General features: G+C 32.9%; 1 protein-coding gene across 1 annotated transcript in view; it reads right to left on the bottom strand.

The window, feature by feature from the left end:
- Nucleotides 1–25,255, bottom strand: part of ARID2 (AT-rich interaction domain 2) — a 203,733-nt gene that overhangs the window by 74,547 nt on the left and 103,931 nt on the right. The window contains exons 5-14 of the mRNA XM_066369020.1: nt 18,358–18,576; nt 16,268–16,335; nt 11,954–12,020; nt 11,617–11,867; nt 11,189–11,285; nt 10,889–11,098; nt 9,882–10,049; nt 3,146–3,227; nt 1,087–1,221; nt 99–295 (exon numbers count right to left, since the gene is read on the bottom strand). Coding sequence (XP_066225117.1) covers nt 99–295; nt 1,087–1,221; nt 3,146–3,227; nt 9,882–10,049; nt 10,889–11,098; nt 11,189–11,285; nt 11,617–11,867; nt 11,954–12,020; nt 16,268–16,335; nt 18,358–18,576 — 1,494 coding nt within the window. The remainder of the gene's footprint in view (nt 1–98; nt 296–1,086; nt 1,222–3,145; nt 3,228–9,881; nt 10,050–10,888; nt 11,099–11,188; nt 11,286–11,616; nt 11,868–11,953; nt 12,021–16,267; nt 16,336–18,357; nt 18,577–25,255) is intronic.

Genomic DNA, 25,255 nt, shown 5'->3' with positions numbered 1-25,255 from the left:
AAAATGCTACTAGAAAAATAAGAAAAAGTTATACATTTTAATGTACATAAAATATATTTTATTAACTTAGTAATATTTAAAACAATTAAAATTAACACCTGCAGGTGAAGGACTTGAAGATATATCAGGAACAGAATCAACACGAACAACAGGAGTAGAAACAGGTTGTTGCTGATAGTACATTTGAATGGGAAGTGGTATAGCCCTCCGATTTACTCCTACTACATGAATATGCGCCTGCCCGCTGTTACTGGAATCCTCCACTCTCTTCACTGAATGATTTGGAAACACCGTTCTGTAAAGTACATAATAATCAGTTTTGATAACTATCACATTAGCAAAAACACTAACTTATAACAATGTTTACACAAGCAGCAGCAGTATATTCATTGGTACTTATGTATGAACCGGTATGATTCATATAGCAATATTGTGCAAGTGGGGGAAGCAAAGAAAGAAATATAAAAGATCAATTCTCCAATTTCTAAAATCACTTATAACCGTGTTGGGCTTTAAACAATTCTACTGCATATATAATTAACAAAACAAGTGCTTCTAGGCAATGCTTATTTTATGAACTTTGCAAAATGTCAAGTCTTAATATTTGAAGAAAGTGTTAGTTATAGACTGTTATTCAAGATAAAAAGGGCAAAAGTCATGTATTTAACATATAAAAGTAGATAAAAAAATACACTTAATTTCTTTCTTCTTTTTCTTGGATAAACCTCATAATGTTCAAACATAAATACCAGATGTGATATCTAAAATTTCCCTGTATTTCTTTTTTTTTTCCTTCTTAAATAATTTTATTTTTTTAATGGGGCGACATCAATAAATCAGGATACATATATTCAAAGATAACAAGTCCAGGTTATCTTGTCGTTCACTTATGTTGCATACCCATCACCCAAAGTCAAATTGTCCAATTTCCCTGTATTTCAAGTTCCACCATACCACAACTTAACCATATGAAATTTTAAGTAGTGGAGATATTTAAAAATACATAGATGGTACTGTCTCAAGAACAAGAGGTGTTATAAGTGATGTAAATTAACTTTATTTAAAGTTAAAAACTATGTATCCTACCTAAGACATTTATAAAATCCAGTTGATGTTAGGATTCCACCACGAGCTAATTTACTGCAAGTTGAGAGGTACTCAGAATACATTTCTGCTCGAGAGACAGAACAATCTGGATTTACTTCGAAATGAGCGTTTAGCCTAAAAAAGGAGAAAAATTAACAGCATTATGGAATACACTATAGAAGAGTCTATATTTAAGAATGCTAAAACCATTTGAAGGCAATGTATTATAAACTAATAATTATGCCTAATGAAATTTTGTTGTTTCATATATTATTAGCAAAAATACACGCTAGGTTTTAGAGACTAAATCAAATAAAGAGATTGACTATGAAATCATATTTATTTTGCATAAAACATCATTAACAATAAAATAAAAGCTGTTCACATCCCAGCAAGAGCAGGGTTGCTCTGTTGGCAACAAATACTCTACAACAAATAGTTTTGTTTAGTGGATATCTACTCAGGTTCTTGTCTTGTAATAACCAAACTATAACAGAAGTTCCCAATTACGAGCTACTGAAGATGTGGAAAATGGAGGAAAAACTAAACTGAAGTTAAATTTTTGTTGGCTTTTGAAGTTCCTTCAGAAAAAAATGTACCCAAGCTTCCAACTACTCCCCCCTAAAACAATACTTCCCATGCTGAACACTCCCAATCCCCACTTTGGAGACTTTTATTCTTAATCCTGTACAAATTAATTGAAACTTCAGTTTGTCTTTTTCATAGAGACTTCCACTTATAAATTAGGATTGGAGGCCTGGTTATCCTTATAGGACTCTTTCTAGGACTCACTACATTAAAAGGCCAACTTATAGCTGTTTCTTATAAACTATCAAATAATAAGAAGTATGATAAAAGTTTTGTAAAATGAGGCTCCCCTCCATCCCTTCCTCTCCAAGAAATGGCAGAAATGGGAAACTGAGATTCATAAGACCAAATCTATACTTAACACCACACATTTTACAGTGGATATGGTATATACTTTTTTCAAATTTTATTATCTTTTGAGTACAGACTTTTCAAAATAACTAAGTACAAAAAAGATTTTTGGTTTCAATGTAGATGATAAAAATTTCTAAACATCTTAGAAGAGATTCATCAAGTATAAAGGGTCATGTTGTAACAATATAGAACATGAGGAAAGTAAATAATTAGAGATTTAAAACCATAAACCTGATATAAGTAAAGTGGAAAAGTCTAGAGAAAACTGTCATAGGAAGAAAGATATGAAAGTATCACAAATATGGAACTCAGAGTGACAGAAGCATGGAATGGGAAACAAATAATGTTGGAGAACAGGAGAAAGGGATCAAGAAAAATAGTTTTAAAAGTAATACATCACTGGAAAGTAATTTTTATTTCAATCTGTTAATCTTCTAAAGAATTTAAGTTAAAACTCATAAATAAGTAGAGGCAACTATCCAAGAAAAAATAAAATTGAACCAAGTCTAAATTTATTTATTTACTTTTTTTCAGACAATGACTGAGATATAACTACTTAATCTTCTCAAGAAAATATTATTTTCAAAGTTGCTTATTTCAATATAGACAAACTGGCTAGTCTATTATTTGATTAGTTCCCCCTTACTCACAAAAAGGAAAAATTAACAAGTAATAATTAAGAAGTTTTGCTTTTGACGAAAAAGAAGAGGCATTTGATAACAAAATCTGGTTTTATTTTTTTAAAGTTAGTCCAATTCAGTTTTAATAAAACATTAAGAAAATCAAATTCTATAATATGATAAACCTTAATTTCTACAAAGTCAAAGATAACTTTATTAACACAAATTTTACTCTGAAAAGAAGTAGTGTTACTTTAATAAAATTCTAGTCAAAGACTTATAAATTTGAAGAGTATGATAAATAGTTTTCTTTCAAATAATTCCAACATACAGGTGAAGTGGTCTTACATTGTCCTTTCTTTGTAATAAATGATATTCTATTCTAACTAAAATGAAATACAGAATAAAACACTCTGGATGACTGTTGAAATACATTTCCTTTCTCTTTTGTTTTATTTTTCCCAAGGATAAACCCTTAATAGAAATAAACCACTTACCACTGACAAGCAAACTTCTCACTATCTATTTCCACTATTCCTGGAGGTGGAGCAACATGCTGTGCTACAACTGCTCTGGAAGCTAAAGAAAAAAATACATTAGCTACATCATTTATAAGAATTTAGTCACTATATGCCATATTTAGTTCATGGATACTGAACCAATGAATATTTACAATGAATACCTTTTAAAAAGGTGTATAAACATAATAAAAATGTACTAATTTGAGAAACTTATAAGAAGCACATATTATACCAGGAACTCTCTTAGATCCTTTATATGAACTATTTTTTTAACCTCACAATTACTCAAATAATAACAATAATATGGATTATATCACTAATATAGACTTTTTCCCCCATGGGTCAGACATTAGGTTAAATACTTTAAATCATTATCTTTCTTAATTCTTTTGTGAGATGGGTTCAGATAAGAAAACTGAGACTCAAAGTGATGAACTAACCCAAGGTCACACAGCTCAACATAGCAGTAAATAAGCCCCCCTCACCTTAGTTACATAAGCAGACTGTGTCAGAAATTATACAACTTCTGATTTTAAAAAGTGGATATTAAAAAAAAAGTGGATATTGACTAAATGGCATATATAAAAAGACGAACATAAAGCTGAAATGCTATGCTAATGACAAAGGAATAACATGAAAAATATGAGTTAACATAAACTTATAAATTATAAATATGACTCTTACGTACTTTAAAGAATTATACTATTTCACCACTAAATTAGCATGATTTTATAGTTTCTAAACTTATAAAATGTATCCACTTTTTTGTAAATGACATTTTAGCAAAACTTTTCAGAACCCTCAAGCAGAACAAGAGGAACTGGAGGCTCTACAGCACAGCCTAATCTGTGAATGATCTGAAGAAATTCTGACCTTTGTTTGATGAGCCCCCAACCCCACCCACTTGCACTGGGATCGCAGCTAACAGCAGTCACTTAATGAACATTTATTCTGCATTAGGCCATTTACATTATTTAATATTGTGTATAGGTCTAATTACATACTTTAATTATCTCCATTTTGCAGATGAAAAAAATTAAAGCTCAGAGATTAAGTTCACAAACACTTGATGGAGATAGCAGAGCTGGTGCAGCTGGGAAGCCTTCATTTAGGAGTAGTGGATTTGAATCCAGGTTTATTACATTTCAGAGGCCATACTGTGATATGCTGCCCTTTTTTTTTTTTTTTTTTTTTTTTTTTACAGGGACAGAGAGAGTCAGAGAGAGGGATAGACAAGTGACAGACAGACAGGAATGGAGAGAGATGAGAAGCATCAATCATCAGTTTTTCATTGCGAGACCTTCGTTGTTCATTGATTGCTTTCTCATATGTGCCTTGACTGCGGGCCTTCAGCAGACCGAGTAACCCCTTGCTCAAGCCAGCGACCTTGGGTCCAAGCTGGTGAGCTTTTGCTCAAACAAGATGAGCCCTTGCTCAAGCTGGCGACCTTGGGGTCTCAAACCTGGGTCCTCTGTATCCCAGTCCGACGCTCTATCCACTGCGCCACCTCCTGGTCAGGCTGCTGCTTTTTAATAGAACATAATTAGAACCAAAACTATTTTCCTCCTGCAAGCTCAGCTTATCTTCTCCTCCTAACTTGATAACACTGTTACAGAAAATACCTTTTTAAGGACTGAACCTATGTAGAAACCTTCTTCCCTTTTCTTCTTCAATTATACCAGGGGTCCCCAAACCTTTTACACAGGGGGCCAGTTCACTGTCCCTCAGACTGTTGGAGGGCTGGACTATAAAAAAAACTATGAACACATCCCTATGCACACTGCACATATCTTATTTTAAAGTAAAAAAACAAAATGGGAACAAATACAATATTTAAAATAAAGAACAAGTAAATTTAAATCAACAAACTGACCAGTATTTCAATGGGAACTATGGGCCTGCTTTTGGCTAATGAGATGGTCAATGTGCTCTTCTCACTGACCACCAATGAAAGAGGTGCCCCTTCCGGAAGTGCAGCGGGGGCCGGATAAATGGCCTCAAGGGGCCGCATGCGGCCCCCAGGCCGTAGTTTGGGGATCCCTGAATTATACTATGAGTATGCCCTACTTAGATTAAAATCTACTGAACCAATTAACAATCAATTACAAAATAAAATAAAAAATTATGCTGCTATAAGAAGCTCTACAAACGTAAGAATGATGCAGCCACAATTAAGACTACATATGAAAACATAATTATTATGATAATGGCTACAGAGAAGCACTTCCCTCAGGGTACCCTAAGACTTTCTAATGGTACAAAGGTACTTTAAAAGGAATCGATTTCCTGATATCCAACTTTTGTATATTCCTTCCTAAAACTGTACTGCCAGAGCACATCACATCCCCTTTAATAATTGCTCTTTTCTCATTTTGGAACAGAGTCTTAAATCTCACCCATCCTTAATAGCACTGCAGAATTATGGTTAAATGCATGACTCGGGAACCAGAGAGGCTGGTTCTAGAGTCCCATAACTCAGCACCAGCTATGTAACTATGGGCAAGTTACTTAACCTCTCTGTCTTTAAAAGGAGGATTAGAGGAGTTTGTATGTGAGCCACCAAAACAATACCTGGCACAAACACTATAAATGTTAGCTGTTGTTATTATTATGTAAAAACGCTGGAACATCAAAGGGAGAATTAGAAACACTGGTGTCCACAAAGCCTCCTTTTAGCCAACCTACTGTGGTAGGGCTTCCTGTCTCTCCCAGCATTTTATTTATTATAGTTAAGGGCAATGTTGGGCATTAGAAACTGGGTATTTTGGCCCTTTGGTGGGTTCTGAATTCTGCTATATTAGAGAGTGATGACAATTTTTGCATAATGTCCTTCCCTCCTCTATCCCTCATCTATTGTCAAAGAGTACATTAGTTCTGAGGCAGAATCTTGTGTAAGTAAAGCACAGAGTATTTTAAGGGAAAACTGAAGGTGGTAGCATCTTTTTTCATTCAGATGACAATCTCATGGCAACTTTATCATAGAATTCTGAAGGAAGGTGGGAACATATATAAACATATTTTTCTTGGGTTGAAAAATAGTGGACTTTTTGCCTGACTAGGTGGTGTTGCAGTGGATAAAGCATCAACCTGGGATGCTGAGGACCCAGGTTCAAAATCTCAACATCACTGGCTTGACCTTGAGCTCACAGACATGACCCCATGGTCTCTGATTTGAGTTCAAAGGTTGCTGGCTTGAAGCGACTTGAGTCAAGATCACTGGCTTGAGCAAGGGGTCACTGGCTTAGCTGGAGCCCTCCCCCACCCCATCAAGGCACACATGAGAAGCAATCAATAAACAACTAAAAAGTGCCGCAACTATGAGTTGATGCTTCTCATCTCTCACTTTCTGTCTCTCTCTCTCTCTCTCTCTCTCTCTCGCTAAAAACCCCCACAAAACCCCCCCTAGAAAAATAGTAGACATTTCCTAAATAACAGAAAGTAAGGCTAATTATTAAGCAAGATACTTTTAAAAACAAATACTACTTTTATCAGGTGGGTTATGTGCCAGACATTTTTCAAAATCAAATGAGATAAATCTCCAAGTGCCAAACTAAGGTTTTACAAAAATGTATTTAAAGCACATAGTATTGGCCTTGAAATAGACAATATTTTAAGTTTCTTAACTCAGTGACCTTCAAAGGATAGTCTTCTGACCAGTAGCATCAGCATGGGAACTTATTAGAAATGAAAATTCTCAGGTCTACCCAAATCAGAAACTCAGGGTATGGAGTCTAAAAATCAGTGTGTAAGCCCACCAGGTGATTCTGATGCACACTAAAGTTGAGAACCACTGGGTTAAACAAGGTACAGCTAAGTAAAAGAGTAGCAAGTATAATTTGCAGTCTTGTTACTATCTTTTAGATATATTTTCAATAAACAAAAATAAATGTCTCTAGTGACTGGCAACAAATACTTTTTTGAATCAAGTATTGTTAGTTCTTTGATTTCAACAAAATCATAGGAGAACTAAAGTTGTCAGAAGATTCTAATATAATTTTAATAATTTTCAATAATTCTGAAGAAATTCAAAGAATTTTAAGTTCTGTCTTCATCTATTTATTGACATGGACCACGTTTCCAACTCACAACTAAAAAAAAGTAAAATAAAAATAAATAATGAAATATCAATGCAATATACATAAAAACATTATTTGCAACTATTTAAACTATGACAATGCAATTTAGATGTCAACCTAAAAATGGATGAAAGATTACATAAATTTTCACAGTGATGAGAGGAAGTGAACCAAAGTTTGAAGATGATCATTCTCAAAGAAAGCAGTATTAAACTAATTATGGGGAGGGAGTAGAGAGCCAATCTATAAATGGAAACTAATAAAATAATTAAAAAGCTATCATTTATAATGAGCAATTAATAAAGTGCTCACCAGATCAAAAATGAATTCTTTTAGTTCTTAGAGATCTATTCCCACTTTTATAAATAAATGACTACATACATGAGCAAACCAAAAACTCAATATTTAATTTTGTCCATTTGTCAAATGAGGACTGAATCTTAGGTTGGGAGTGAGTTCATCTGCTAGGCCACAAGTTAACAACAAGCAAAAAATAGCAGCTTTCACCAAAAATACTATTGAATATCCTTCAAATAGTCCATTGTAGTTCAGTGTATCACTGATAATTTATTATTTTCTTTCTTGGTTGGACAGTTTTTCTTTTCTTTCTCTATCTCTCTCTCTGTTTCTTTCCTTCTTTATTTATTTTTAAGTCAGAGGCGGGGAGGCAGAGACAGAGTTCCGCATGCACCTTGACCAGGACCCACTCCACAGGCCCCCTAGCAGGGGTTGCTCTGCCCTGCAGGCCACTGCTCTGTTGCTTGGCAACTGAGCTATTTTTAGCCCCTGAGGCAAGGCCCTTCAGCCATCCTCAGTATCAGGGCCAACTTTGCTCTAACCATTTGAACCATGGCTGTGGGAAGGAAAGAGAGATAGAAAGGGGTGTGTGTGGGGGGGGAGAAGCAGATAGTCACTTTTCCTGTGTGCCCTGGCCAGGAATTGAACCTGGGACCTCCATACTCCAAGATGATGCTATACCACTGAGCCAACCAACCAGGGGCTAGACAGTTTTTTATAGCCCTCAATTAATTTAATCTTCAGTTTCTCTGAGGATAAACATATACCTCCACCACTCACTTAACTGGCAATATGAACTATTTCATTTCTTTTTTAAGGTTGAGAAACCTTTACTATTCTGACCATTGTTTTCCTAAAATGCATTGGCTGTCTGACATCTACTGCCTGTGGGTGAAAGCTCATTGGATAGACTAGTCCAAAACTACCTATTTTTTTTATGCCTTTATTATTTGTCCAGTCTGTCGGCTGAATATAATTAAGTTACATGTACACATGATACAACTCTACCATATACCTCAGAAGAACATAATGGGAATCATGAAATATATAATATATTACATACTTTGAGGAAAGAGAATATATAATTTTGTTGAGTTAAGAGAAGAGAGATTGAGACCACGAATAAATGAAAGGACAATAAGATAGCTGGAAAGATGACAGTCTGAACTAAAGCATAAACTCTTCCAGGTATTTAGGAAGACTCAATAAGATTTGGTAATTAAATAAATGTGATAGATTAATGGTAATGCGATTTTTGTTTTAAGGGTAGTGTGGGAGGTTGAGAAAGATCTAAATGTATTTCTAGGCTCAAAGGAAGAAGCTGATTAAAAAAAACAGGTTAATACATAGTAATGAGAAAACAGAAAAGACATATTCAGAGAACAGATTCAGAAGAAATGAACATCTCTGAGACAAGGAGAAGCTGAAAGAGAATGAAGTTTGGATGACAATAAGTTTGTAAGTGAAGGATTTAGAAGTTGAAGAAATTTATGCCATACAGCTTCCATATTACCTGCAAAGTGAGAGGTAAGATCAACTGAGAAAATGAGCATCCTCCAATAAAAACAAAATACAAGAAAAGAGAAATGTCTTGGAAACAGTGAGAGGTAGAAGAACAGGTGAGGTAAAAGATGGATTGTTTTTGATAGGATAAATGAAGGTGGAGAAAGCACTCTACAAAAAGGCTGAGCGTGCTAAAATATAAAAATAATGACTTGGCCAGAAGAAAGAAGTCTAAAGACCGAAGAGAATGCTGGTTATTAGGTCTGAATTCTAATTAAAGATATTGGAGTTAAACAGAATTGACCCAAGGACTCTAGGAAGAGTGCAAAGGGCCAATATACAAGTTTGTATACATGTTTGTGTATGTACGCACACGTGATCTGAGGCTCTGATTCTGTGGTATTTGGTCTATGGTTTAGAAGTATTAGAGGGTACTATACTTATGTATTCTGATGACCACCTGAGAAAATTATAACATAATATATATTTAACCTATTCCTGGTTTATCAATTTCTAATCACTAAAATTACAAATAAGAAGCCCACAAGGGGCACTTCTTACTGCTCTCAAAATTATGAATCTAATCTCCCATACTCCTCAAAATCCTGTTTAACTTTATTTCTCTATTATACTATTCTTTCTCTGTGCTCACCTTGATCCTGCTGCTCCTGGAATGTATAATATCTAAAAATTAAACTACATAAATACTGAAGTTCTCCTTTAGCCTATTCTACTATAAAATTGCAGTTCCCCAAAGTGCATATTTAACTTTGTCCTTGGTATTAAATCTTACACACCAATAACCATACTGAAAAAGAATATGTAAAAACACTAACCTGGGGCAGATGCTACATGGATCTGGGTTTGAACTTGCTCTATAGCTTGTGTCCTAATTTCAGATAAAACTTGATGATTGGAACTTGGATGTTCGACGAGTTTTACTGCAGCTAGTGCATCAGGGCCAAACATCTGAATATCCATAGAAACCAGACACACTAACATGTCTAAAATAAATTAAAAACCAATAGTTATCAATCAATAAGATAATAATACAATCATACTACTTAAAAACATATGCTTTATAGGAAACTACTTCTCAAATGCCAGTCTATGAATTATTGTACATCAGAATTATCTGTGGATCTTTAAAAAAGATTTTTAGGCTCAATCTCTGAAGACTGATTTAGCAGCTCTGTAGTGAAGGTTAGGTGTCTTTATTTTGAAAGAGCTTCCCAAGTGATGTTGATGCCAGATTCAGGAACTACTTATATGGAAAATGACATCTTAACATCTTAATTTCTCAATAACACTTTTCTTTCCAAATCTCTATTAACTCTGATTGAAGTATTTATATGAAAGAAAGAACTCATGTTAATCATGGAGTAAAATGTTAATATGACATATGTTAGTGAGTATATTTAAAACTCACAACCTAGTATGGAGGTGAGTTCACTGGATTTAAGGATAGGAACAGAAGGAAGTTTGTTTCCCTCAGCTTTAGTTGCTTAAGAGTAGCAGCTGACCATCTGAAACAGAAAGACCTGCTCCCCAGAGTCAAATATAGCAGTTTTGTTGATTTCAAATTTCATATATAGTAATAGAAATAAAGAGAAGGAACAGGGATTATTACTAATGGTCACAAACAATCCTCGTCTGTTATTATGACAGAAGTTTCTTGCTCATCTAAAACAGGCAAAAAGAATAATACAAATAATTGTGTCTGAAAGGCTAATAACTCCTCAAAAGAAACAGGAAACCCCAAATATCAATTGTGATATAGCACCACATGACATATTTTCTCCTCAATAAAGAAACTTAAATATTTCTTTTGGCTTAGTCTTACCTATGCTTTTTTCTACTTTTGCAATTTTTGTGCAAGCTACATCTCCCATTTCTGTGAGCATATATAGCACCTCGAGTGTTGAGATCACAAGCAGCACATCAGGTAAAGTGAGATGACAAATGATCTCTCTATATGAGTCCTGATCAACATATTCACAAATCAAAACACCGTTATCTTCTGCTTTGCAAAGATTTCCCAAAATTTCCATGCCTAAAAAACATACACACATAAAAAATGTATTTATTTAACAGATGATAAAAATTTTGTGCACCTTAGATGATAAAAACTTGGTGCACTTACCTCTCATCTTTAAAAATCTATCCCTTGACATTAGACATTTTGTAACAGTATGAAACATCAGATGAGTTGTTTTGAAATCAACGGGGTCCAATAAAAGCTGGAAAAAGAAAGGACAGAATTGAGGTAGGCTTCTCCCAATGGAGTATATTTTACATTTAATAAAAATGAATGGAATAATGCTGCATAACTTTAAAAAATGTAATTATTGTGAGCATAGCCATCTCTAAATTTGGAGCCTCATTTCAAGTATTTTTCCCCCCACAAAAGTGTATGATACTTTTAGGCAAAAGTGCTCATTTTAGGCAAAAACTCTATGTAAGCACTGAATACTCTATAAATATGGCAAATATAATGCCACATCCTAAAATTTCAAAGTAAATATTGTCACTAACTATAAAAACTATTTTAAGTTACTGTCACATGCTTACCTCAGCTGCAATATTTCCTAATGTGTCAAGGCCTAATTGCCTTAGAGAAATAAAATGACTATGTGCAGAAAGTAATAGGAAACGAAGACAGGTACGATTAGCTGCCAAGAGCTTAACATTGCCCTCCTCAAAAGAAAGATTTCGCAAAATCACTGCAATCTGAAGTACCCGTTGTCCTTCAATATCATTAATGCCCAGCTTTCGAGGTGGATGAAATAAAGATTCCCAACTCCATTCTCCTGATGTACCTTCTACAACAGAAAATATGTATTTTACTTATTAATATTTCAATTATTGGTATTCCAAAATTACTTAAATTTTTTTCTCATTGACTTACCATGAGACTTGTTTCTGTCAGAAATGAGGTCACGTACTTCATTATCATCAACAATGTCTTTCCAAAACTATAATGAGAAATTATGCTTAATTCTGACAATTTGAAACTATTCTATTACTTTAATAGTAGTCAAACATATGATAAAAATATAACCTTTCTATTATTTTAGTTTATATAGGTATCATTATTTTCTATGTATTTAATTCACTGACATAAATGCTTGATTTTCTAAAGTTAAGGAACCACGGGATCTTAGCATGGGGTTCACAGATCTTTATTAGGTCTGTGAAAGAAATTAGGGCATATATAAGGTTGAATGGGGGGGAAAAGACATCTTTATGTTCATTAACCTCCAATTAAAATTTAACATTTACTTAGTATTTCTTCAACTCTGAATGTTAGACAATAAACTACAGTAATATTAGAAATACCTATGACATTGTCAATGATATGAATCAGATATTTTTAGATCCCTTTATAGCTATGAAAAATACCTAGAAATAGTACTTATGCTCATAAAAATTAACTGGTCATTAATCGCTTTAATAAATAACATATAACCACAGTATTTCCCAAACACAGCTATTAAGTAAATCTATACCTAGAAAAAAATCAAACAGCAAATGGTGAAGTTACGTATTTCTGAACGGGTAACTCAGATATTTAAGTTTCTTTCCAATATTCTGTATCTACGTACTGTTTTTGATCTATATGCAAGAGGAAATGAGTCTAAAGCTATTGTTTCATGTTCTTTTCCAGGATAAGAAACAAATGCCTTTATATTAATATGTCTACACAAAATGAACTTTAACTTCAACATGTCAATGTCATTTAATTACATTATTTTTTTACTTCTGTAGTCATAAAAGAACACATGGGCTATTAGTTCACTTTTTATTTCTAAACCTTCTAGTATGTATGTTTCAAAATAACTATATTTTACTTTGGGAATTAGTTTACTTTGCAGTCCAAGTCACTAGTCTCAGAGAAAGTCTAGCACCAAAAGGACCCACTGCAAAAAAACAAACAGAACAAAAACACTCATGATAAAAAATATTTGGCAACATTAAAAGAAAAACTAGATATCTGAAGAAAAAAGACAATGTTCTATCACCCCCCAAAAAAGAAAAAAAAAGGGCCACAGGCAATTCAAATAGTAATTATATCAAGCATGAAATTTAAATCATTATGGATAAATAAAAGGTAAATCATCAAGAAAATATAATAATCCTAAATATGTATATATGCAACTAATAACAGAGGTTCAAATACATGAAGCAAAAAATGACAAAACTGGAAGATGATATAAACATTCATAATTATAGTTGATAATTTCAACACTCATCTCTTAGAAAATCATAAAATAATTATATAGAAAAGCAATAATAATAGAAAAATCTTGAACAACACTGTCAATCACCTTGGCTTAATTGAGACCCATAAACACTATATCCAACAATAGTAGGACACACATTCTTTTCAAGTTGCACAAAACATTCACCAAGAAAGACCATATACTGAACCCTGAAACAAGTCTTGATAAATTTAAAAGGACTGAAGACATATAAAATGTTTGCTGACAACAATGGAATGTGATTAAAAATCAGTAATAATGACAGTAATACTAATAAAAGCTATTTTGAAAATGAACAGTCAGAAGTTAAACAGTATATTTTTATATAACCCATGAATCAAAGACAAAATCACAAAGAAAATAAGATATCTTGAATTAAATGATAATAAAAATTCAACATAACAAAACTTGTGGGATATAGCTAAAACAGTTTGTAGTGAGAATGTATAGGTTTATATGGTGATATTAAAAAATAAAGATTAAAACCAATGATTTAAGATTCTATTTTAAGAGCAAAGTAATGCATTAAAAAGTAGTATATATCAAAGTGAGTAAATGGAGATGGAGTCATCTAGTGTCCCTGCATTATCTAATGAGTATACATTAGTAAATATACTAATTTAGTAAGAATTACAATTATAATCTCTAGTGCAATCAATGAGAGAAGAGAGTAGTGTATAAATACCACACTAAGTGGGTGGAAAATGAAATAATAAAGTATATATACCAAACTAAATGGGGAAAAAGAAACACAATACTAAGTCAAATCAATTTAAAAAAGGTAAATAAAAAGGAAAGAAAAAATTGAACAGGCAGGACATATCAAAACCAACTCAAAACATGGTAAATTTAAACACAATTACATCAAAATTACATTTAATGAAATGGAATAAATGCACTAATTTAAAAATAAAGTTTTCCACACAGGAAAATAAAGCCCATGTTACATAAAATATGAACCATATAAGTACTCACCAAATGCAAGCTGATATAGTTATACTGATATCAGACCAAAAAAAGTATACTTAAAGGTAAAGGAAAATACTTTTTAATATGTACAATGAACCAGACAGCTATAACAACTATAGTGAAATTCAGTTAGATATTATTAAGAAAAAGAAAATTAGAAAAATGACATGTGTTTGGAAATTTAAAAAAATCCCTTCAGACATTCCATGTATCAAAGAGGAAAGAAAAATGGAAATTAGAAGATATTTTAAACTGAGTTATAATAAAAACATGAAATATCAAAATGTAAAGAATAAAGTTAAATTTTATGGATTTAAATATATTAAAAAAATAAAAAACAAAAATCAATGATGTACCAGCTTAAAAAGTTAAAAATAATGCAGCAAATTAAACCTAAAGAATATAGTGTATAGAAAGAAATATAAAGAGCAGAAATTAATAAAAATGTGCAACAGGGGTGATTATCTAATCATCCTTAATTTGTGTCTTGATTTCTTGATTTCATGTGGTTCATGATTATAATCAGGCCCTACTGCCCTTTGTGTCTGCATATGTAAATACGTAAAAAACCATTTTGTGCATCTTACACTTAATTACCAGTATTCTGTAGTTAAGTATATGATCTGCCTAGCTACAACCAACAGAATAAATACAATTCCACATATCATGTGAGAAATCTGAAGATCTAATAACCTCAACCAAAAAAAAAAAAAAAAAAAAAAAGAGAGAGAGAGATAAAAGGAATTGTCTCTTACCTGAGTTTTAGTTAAAAAACAATCCCCTAACATGTTCACCACTAGTCTGCTCTGCAACCCCCATGGGTTTCATTTTACTTTCAGCATTTTCAGAAAAACTCCAATAAAGAAATTATTATAAAGTCAGACTGATCAGTATTTTAAGTTTTTGGTAAATGCAACACAAAACTGGAGAAATAAAATCTCCATATAATCTGTAAAAAAATCCCAAATAAATATGTCTGTTGGAACTTATAAACCAACATTATAAAATACAAAGGAATAATTTTTGAGTCAAAGTGAGCACAGTAGAATCAGAGTTGTAAGAGGCATAGATATTAGAATTACCAGGGGTGTGTATGTGTGTGTCTAAATATATATATACTAATTTACAATTTATATATTTACATATATGGTTATATATTATAATTTAAATATATTAGTAAGTTTTATCTTTTTATGATACTTTAAATATATATATTTTAAAAATTATTAAAAGCATAAAAGGAGACTGAAAAGGGCAAGTTTGAGAAACTACAAAGTGAGCCTGGTTAGGTGGTGGTGCAGTGGATAAAGCATAGGTCTGGGACACTGAGGACCCAGGTTCAAAACCCCAAGGTCGCCAGCTTGAGTGTGGTCCCATTAGCTTGAGTGCGTGGTCACCGGCTTGAAGCCCAAGGTCACTGGTTTGAGCCCAATGTTGCTGGCTTGAGCAAGGGGTCACTGGCCCTTCTGGAGTCCCCAGTTAAGGCACACATGAGAAAGCAATCAATGACCAACTAAGGTGCAGCAACTATGAGTTGATGATGCTTTTCATCTCTCTCCCTGCCTATCTGTCTCTCTTGTGCTTAAAAAAACGAACAAACAAAACCACAAAGTGAAGTTCTAGAAAATAAAAGTCACTAAGATAAAACCTAACAAATGAGTCAAGGGGAATATTAGACATAGCTAAAGAGTGATTAAATGAACTGAAAAACAACCCTAAGGAAATTACTCAGATTTATTGCTTTTGTTAGCAATTTATCATTTTCAGAAATCAATGTATATTAAAATAAGAACTTTACTTCTGTTTATTAGCTCTTCTAAAAGGTTTCTATACAAGTTAGTCACAACTTTTAAACAAGTATCTATATGTATTATGATAAAGATTAAAGTATAGGTGGCATCATATATAAAATGAGCAACCTATCAGTCATCCTTGGCCCTTGGTTACATAAATTCAATGATTCAATAATTTTAAAAATTTATTCAAATTACCTTAACAAAATCTCTATCAGTCTTCTCCTTCCATTCCTCTCCAAATACAGTAGAAAAGGATCCTAAAGCTAAAAGAATAGTATATTCAATAACATAAAATCACTCCTTTCAGTTAATTCCTTATTTAGGTAGTTATAGAAAAACAGTAAAAATACATTTTTAGATATTTTGTTCATTAAAACTGTTTCAGAGTGAATAATAAAAAGTCATACTAAATTCTTTTGAAATAGTTTTTTTTAGCTATTTATGGAAACAAATACTGGATGAAAATATAAAATGAAACACTTAAAAAATTATTGTCACTTTTATTAAACTTGTTCAAACACAAAATGTATAAACATTCCACATTTTCAAAGAAGTGGAACCAATATTATCTCTCAGTTAAAATACCATGCCCTAAAAAATAAACCAAAACCTTTCAAAAGCTTAACCAAATCAAATACGTATATCCACACTCCCCAAACTCAAATTATTTTCAAAATGTAAAACCAATGTTTTAAAGCACGGGGTCTTCATAAAGTTTCTGTACTCTGGAATTCTAAACTTCTGATGTCCTTAAACAGTATTTTTGATTGCCATACTGAATAATTTAGTCTTTTAGATAAATAAAAATGTTTAAAGAATGCAAGAAAATAAACTGGGTCTAAAAAATATCATGCTTCAGTGTACAGGTTACTTCTATCATATATACATGTATAATCCTTATTCAATGATAAAACTTCAAAAAAATTATTCTAGTTTGAGAATATTTATTCTTTATAAAAATGTCATCTTAAGATTTCTAAAAATGTGAAACAATTTAAAACTATTTTATATTAAAGCTGAAAGATGTCTTTAAAATATCAAAGTAATAAAAAAATAACATTGAATGCAACCTGCAATTGAAAAAAATTTAAATATTAAATAAAATATCAAAATTAAATACGTAGTAGAAACCAAGGAACATAAAATTGAGATGGAAATCTACCAAATTTAGATATTCAAAGTTATAGTCCAAACTGAGAAGTACTAATGATCTTTGTTCCTTCCCCATGTAACAAATAGTTCAGGCAGAGTAAGAAAATAATTCTCACTTTGTTTAAACTAATTTTAAAATTGACTTTATATAAAAGTACATGTCAAATTTTAAGGAATTCTACTCAGATGTTCCCTAATAAATTTATGTTTGAAAATACAATACTTGACACAAATCAAATCGCAGAATAAATTAATTTGCAAACATTTTGTTATTTACAGATAAAAAAGTCAAGAACCTATAAAATATTATAAGACATTCTCAGGCTGCGTCTACTGTGCTATATATGTATTTCCTATATGACAAAATAAAATCAGTATATGTGAATACCTTATCCTTCAATATCAATAGTATATATTTCTGGAAAAAGATGTTACAATGGTGTTGGGGTAGGAGGGCTGAGAAGAAAAAAAATGTATCAATAGCATTCGGCTAACATGGATATTTTAAAAAGAAATACTATGAACAAGAAAACACTTGAAAACACATTTTCTAAATCTCTATTAAACCATTACACTATAATTAAGAGAACTGGGCAATTTGGTATAAAGAAAACCTAGATTTAGTAGGAGAATTTCCAGAAAATAAAAATTTGATTTATAAACACCTATCCCTAGATAACCCTACAAATAAAGAGGATATGAAATATTTTGATAAATCTTCTTTTAATTATTTTTGCAGAAAATTTTCAAGTGCATTGACCTAAACTATTTAGTTAAAAATTATAACCACACAGTAGCAGAAACAGACTTCAGAAAAACAATTTCTTCCAGATCCTAGTTTTCTTTATCAGAATTTTGTATCAGTCTTCTCAAATTAAAAAAAAAATGCTTATACAACTCTAAGGAATAGCCAGACTTTTATTTCAAAAGCTCTAGTGAGATTAAATTACCAAACAATATTTAAAGTTAAAAAATTCAAACATTCATTATTTTAAATAATACATTTAATATAATAAAAGAAAATAAGGAATGATGGTATATTGACTAATAAAAAGTACTTTTCTCCTTAACTTTGAAATAAATGTGTAACACCTTTATAGAATGATCATTCAATGTGTTCAGCTTAAACTTACTGTCGTCAAACACCCCGGCATTAGCAAGTAATAAAGTGACGATTTTAGGATCTTTTTCAAGTTGCATGACGTGTTTGCTTTCATTTGATAGGAGAGTGCATACATTAATAGCAAAGTCCACTTCATTTGGGAGTCCAGATAACAGTGAAAGCACCAATTTATTATAATCATTTGGCGAATTGAAGTCCATAGATAGCCCATAACTTTGACGTAGATAATCTAACAAAGATAAAAACAAACAAAAACACCTTAAGTTTATCAAGGCGTAAAAACTATTCTTAATATCCTCTGAATACTGGAGAGGAGTGTGTTATCTTTTATAGAATATAAACTAAGTGAAAATTTAAAGAGTTCTTTATTTTTTTTTAAGAGTTCAACTTTCTAGGCCCTGGCCAGGTGGCTCAGTCGAGTGTCATCCCTGTGTGATGTCATGAGTTTGATCTCCCTGGTCAGATCACATAGGAGAAGCAAACCAAGAATACAGATTAAAAAAAAAAAATGCAGATAGATTTAAATGAAACAACAAGTTGATGGTTCTCTCTCTTTCTCTCTCAAATCAATAGAAAAAAAGAGTTCAACTTTCTTACTTATTTTCTTCTTTTTCCAAAGAGAGGAGGGAAAAGACAGAGACTCCCACATGTACCCCAACAAGGATCCACCCAGCAACCCTGGTCTGGGGCTGATGCTCTGCCCATCTAGGGCAATGCTCACAACCAAGCTATTTTTAGTGCCCGAGGCTCCACAGAGCCATGGCTGTGGGAAGAGAAGGGAGAGAGGGGCGGGAGAGAAAGAGAAGGGGAAAAGGGAGGAGTGGAGAAGCAGATGATCACTTCTCCTGTGTGCTGACTGGGAATCAAACCTAGGACATCCACACGCTGGGGCAGACACTCTACCACATACCCATCCAGCCAGGGACAGAGTTTAACTTTCTAAATTTGTAAGTTAAAATTATATTCCTTAAAAAGTTATTAAAAAAGAAAATGTATATAACCTTTTCAGTATCATTGCCAAATTATTATGGTGTCATTAATTTATCTATTCTACACATTTTACTCTTGCATTTCAAGTGACTTATTCTGATTTTTATATACTATAAAGCTAAGGAGACTGGTTCTTTTTAAAAATATCAGCCTGATCAGGTGGTGGTGCAGTGGACAGAGCACCAGACTGGGAAGCAGAGGACCCAGAGCACCAGACTGGGAAGCAGAGGACCCAGGTTTGAAACTGAGGTTGCTGGCTTGGGCACAGGGTCTCTGGCTTGAGCATGGAATCATAGACATGACCTCATGGTCACTGGCTTGAGCCCAAATGTCGCTGGCTTGAACCCAATGTTGCAGGCTTGAGCAAGTGGTCACTAGCTCAGCTGGAGACCCCCTTCCACCCCCCCCCCCATCAAGGCACATATAAGAATGTAATCAATGAACAAGTAAGGTGAGGCAACGAAGAATTGATGCTTCTCATCTCTTTTCCTTCCTGTCTGTCCCTCTTCTGACTCTGTCTCTTTCAAAAATAAAAATTTAACAATATTATGTTTTAGACACACTGCCTACCTTATTTACCTAACTGCAGAAATATTCTTTTTAAAGATCAGCTTTATTATGACATAATTAACATAGCAAAATAAATAATTTTTAGTTCTATGGTTATAAGAATTTTGATACTGTCTTTTAAACACAACCTCAATAAAGATATAGTAATTCCAACAACCAAAAAGTTTCTTTTTATGTTCCATTGTTGTCAATCCCTCTTCTACCCTAACCTTGTTTTGTTTTTTATAGCTTTATTTCAGAATGCCAAATAAATAGAATTATACAGTATGTAGCCTTCTGTCTCAAATTTCTTTTATTTAGCAAAATGCTTCTGAGGTTAATACCCATGTTCATGCAAGTATCAGTAGTTTGTTCCTTTCTATTGCTATAGTATGGATATAACAAAATTTGTTTATTGATTCCCTAGATAAGGGACATTTGTACTGTGTCCAGTTTGGGCACTTATGAATATAGTTGCTATAAACATTAATAAGTGTATGTTGGCTGTAACAGCTTGCCTTTCCACCACAAATGTACAAAGAGTTCCAGTTACTCTGCATTCTTGTCAGCACTTGATACTGTCAGTTTTAAATATTCTGATATGAGTCACTTATCTAATATTTGTTTTATACATATTTTTTCCTAGCCAGTGGCTTGTCTTTACATTTTCTTAACAATGTCTTCAGAGCAGAAGTTTTACTTTTATAAAATCTGATTTATAAGTTTTTACCTTTAAGGTTCACACTTTTGGTTCTAGAAATTTTATCCTAACCCAAAAGCTAACTAAAATTTTCTGCAGAATTAATTTAAAACAAGAGAGTTTGAAAGTTTTATAGAACACTAATGTATAATTAGTGTTTACAGAACACTAATGTATAACCAATGTACACATGTAAGAAAATGTTATATGTATTTCTAGAAATACTGACACTTATTTGGGGGCATTTAGGCCTTGGGAGCTATGGCCTGAAAAATATACCCCTAGTACATTTTGCACATAAAGTTTAATGGGAAGGAGCAAGAAAACAAAAGTTAAAATACTTCTAGATGAAATATTTCAGAATCATATGAATTAAAAAAATCCACATGCAAAGTAGGAATCTATTGCCATAACATGCCACACAGAAAAGAAATCATGCAAGTAAGTATGAACGTTCTTAATTTCCCAATTTAGACATTTAAGGAAACAACTCTTCAATTCTAAAATAGCCTCAGAATTTCTTCAATAGCATAATAATGAAGTACAGTTATAAATGAATGATGAACAGATTCTTTGTCATACTTAAGGTTGAACAATAGCATATTGTTCATTTTAATAATATTGAAATAAATCTCATAAATACCAGAAAATGAATATCTGTGAATAAAGTAACAAAACTACTATGAATATATATAAGGTCTACCGGAAAGTTCTGTCCGTTTCTATCACAAGTTTCAACACGTAAGCACATGTTTATTTGGCGCATGTGAGCCTCTCTATTTTTATCACTTAATGTATACATACTGACGTAGCAAATTAACAAACAAAGTTGATTCACGTTAGTCTTATGTGTGAAACGATAGTGTACCCATGGCTACTGATCAAGTTCATTGACGCCACTGTAATTTTTACGAATTTCAACAAGGAAGAAATGCTACAGAAGCATGTCTGACGCATCCACCATATTCCCCAGACTTAGCACCCTCCGACTATCACTTGTTTGTGTCCTTACAAAATTTTTTGAAGGGCAAAAAATTCAAAAATGAAGAAGATATCAAACAAGCACTGGTTCAATTTCTCGCATCAAAAGATAAAACATTTTTCAAAAATGGGATATACAAATTGCCCTCACACTGGCAAGAAATCATTAATAATAATGGCAATTATATTATTTAATAAAGTTTATTGACGGTAAGAAAAATTTGTATTTTGTTTTATTCCAAAAACGGACAGAACTTTCCGGTAGACCTTATATTTTGATATTACTATACTACATACTGTAATTGATGATAAGAACCCAAGTCTCATCAATAGGCAAGTTTTACATTCTACAAAACTTTCAAATTTCTTCAATAGAAACAAATTTGGAACCCACATCCAATGTTTGTCAAGCATTGTTTATGCACTTTCAATATGATCTTAGAATTGTTCTGTTTGCTACATGAGATATTCAATTCAGTATATCCTTACTGAACATGTATTTGCCAAAGACATCTCTAATCAAAACAAAATAATTATGATAATTATGAAAAGTCCTTTAATTATATCAGGCTTGGTAAAGATTCCTAAGATAATATAGGAAAAAGTGCTTATAAAGATTTGAAGGCCTCCCCCTTCCCCTACCCAAGGAGATACAATTGAACAGGTACAATGGGATTGGAAACTTATTTTCAACATTCTCTTTTTTTTTTTTTACAGAGACAGTCAGAGAGAGAGATAGATAGGGACAGACAGACAGGAACGGAGAGAGATGAGAAGCATCAATCATCAGTTTTTTGTTGCGACACCTTAGTTGTTTGTTCATTGATTGCTTTCTCATATGTGCCTTGACTGTGGGCCTTCACCAGACCAAGTGACCCCTTGCTTAAGCCAGTGACCTTGGATCCAAGCTGGTGAACTTTTGCTCAAACCAGATGAGCCTGCGCTTAAGCTGGCGACCTCGGAGTCACGAACCTGGGTCTTCCGCATCCCAGTCTGACGCTCTGTCCACTGTGCCACCGCCCACTCAGGCATTTTTCAACATTCTTGACTCAAAGCTTATACAAATGGATCACCGCTCACAAACTTAATTTAATCTGAGGAAATCATGTCTCTGTTTTCAGTTTAGAGGAAAGTGAGAATTGTTCTGAAAGAGCTGTTTCTATTACAGGAATTATACAATACTCTCTTTCCATTGATATTGGCAGTGACTGTTGTAGTGTAAATGTCTGTTAGAATATGAAATATTTAAGGAAAATTTTCGCTCAAATACAACTGATAAAACTAAAAAAATCTTGCATGAAACTTTCCCAAATTTAAGTACCAAAAATACAAATGGACAGGGAGCTTGGCCTCCATTAACCAAAATAATTTGATTGGATTAAATAATCACTAAAATCATGGATAGCTTTAAAATTCTACAGTTTTATTAATTTCAATGATTTTAAAATTTTGTCTTTTACAACTTTCCTATTAAAGATATTGCAAATAAACAACCTTATTTTAATATTTAAAATATTGAATTTTTAATTTTAATTTAAAAGTGTAAAAGATGAACAAAAATCCCTTAATAATCTACTCTATAATACTGCAGAACTGACTGTATACAAATCAATACCTAGGAAAAAAACATAAAAGAAGTAAACCAAAGCATTAGCTATGTATGACAAGAAAAAAACTGAAAATATATAAGAAAACCACCATATATCAATACCAAATTTTAAAAATCCTAAAGCTCAAAGCAAAATTTGCTCAATATTTTTTGCCATTTAAAGTCAATGGGCAAAAGGAGCCAATATCCTGAAAGGAAAATTTGGTCCCATATCAATGTACAGTATTCCATTTATTCTATTTATTATGAAAATTGAGTACAATTGCACTTTATACCAAATGCTCTGTAGCTATGCCAATTGAAATGTATTTATTATTAAAAATATTGTTTTAGCCTGACCTGTGGTGGTGCAATGGATAAAATGTTGACCTAGAATGCTGAGGTCGCCTGTTCGAAACCCTGGGCTTGCCTGGTTCAGGCACATATGGGAGTTGATGCTTCCTGCTCCTCCCCCCCTTCTCCCTCTCTATTTTCTCTAAAATAAATAAATAAATAAATAAATAAATAAATAAAATAAAATCTTTAAAAAATATATTGTTTTAGAATAGCTTTTCTCTATTTTTTTTTTTTTTTAGTGAGAGAGGTGAGATGAGAGAGAAGAGAGACAGAGGGTCAGGCAGAGACAGACAGAAAGGGAGAGAGATGAGGAGCATCAATTCTTCGTTGTGGCACTTTAGTTATTCATTGCTTGCTTTTGCACATGTGCTTTGATGTGTTAGGGGTGGTGAGTTACAGCAGAGCCAGTGACCCCTTGCTCAAGCTAAAGACCTTGGGCTCAAGTCAGCTACCTTGGGCTTTAAGCCAGTGACCATGGGGTCATTATCTATAATCCCATGCTCAAGCCCCCCATGCTAAGCTAGTGATCTTGTGCTTAAGCTGAATGATCCTGTGCTCAAGCTGGTGACTTTGGGGTTTTGAACCTGGGTCCTCAGCATCCCAGGTTGATGCTCTATCCACTGCGCCACTGCCTGGTCAGACAGAATTGGTTTTTTAACATCAACAATAAGTATCTCTCAATAAATATATTTACAATGAGAGAAAGGTTGTAGATCAAAGATGTAAACACAAATCTTTTATAGGTTTTAAGTAAAATTTCCTAAAGGCTCTTAATCTACCACTATGTAATTCTATTTTGGTGTTTCTTTAAAACACACACACACACACACACACACTATATTTTTCTTAATGATACTTGAAAAGAACTACCAATAAAGAATGTTTTGTATATTGACAATTATGTTAAATTTTAGAACACTGCCATAATGTTACTATGGCTTCTTCTAGAAAATAGAAAGCACCTTCAAAATCATGAATGCTGCCCTGAATAACTATCTCTTTTCAGTTTGAATTATATATATTATAGTCTGATATTCTGAAACAATTCTGAGTTTTGTTCCTTCATTGAGTTCCAGTCCTGACTTTATCAATATGCAAGATATATTCCGTAATTGCCCAGATTCTCCTTAAAACAAAAAGAGAGAGAGCTGACCAGTGGCACAGTGAATAGAGGATTGACCTGGGATGCTGAGGTCCCAGGTTTGAAACTCCAAGGTCATTGGCTTGAGCAAGGGGTCACTGACTCAGCTTAAGGCCCTGGGGTCAAGGCACACATGAGAAGCAATCGATGAACAACCAAAATGCCACAACTATAAGTTGATGCTTCTCATCTCCCTTCCTGTTTCTCTCTCGCTAAAAGAGAGGGACAGTGAGAGACAAACATTTGACAGCATATCAGACAGGAATAACACCAGGATAGGGAATTCTATCACTCTCTTAATTTGTGCTGCTCTTATCAACAACTTTCACTAGACTTCTGAAATACCAGAAATATTTTACATCTTTCTTGAAGTACATCTGTTATAATTAGAGGAGAAAAAAGAGAACTAGATCCAGAAAAAAATTTCTTTTTAAACAAGATCAAACACAGAAGTGGGTCAGTTTGGAGACCTGTAATAGAGACATCAAACTCTATTTAAGCTATAGTAATGAAGTGTTCTGCTGTTATTGTAATATAGAAATCACAGAGTTATGAAGCTGAAAACGGTCGTAAAGGTCCTTAGTACAATGTTGCATTCAATA

Source organism: Saccopteryx leptura, chromosome 2 (genome assembly GCF_036850995.1).
Source record: "Saccopteryx leptura isolate mSacLep1 chromosome 2, mSacLep1_pri_phased_curated, whole genome shotgun sequence".
Lineage (NCBI taxonomy): Eukaryota > Metazoa > Chordata > Mammalia > Chiroptera > Emballonuridae > Saccopteryx > Saccopteryx leptura.
Note: the sequence above shows the minus strand (reverse complement) of the source record. Positions and strands in the feature narration are given on the sequence as shown.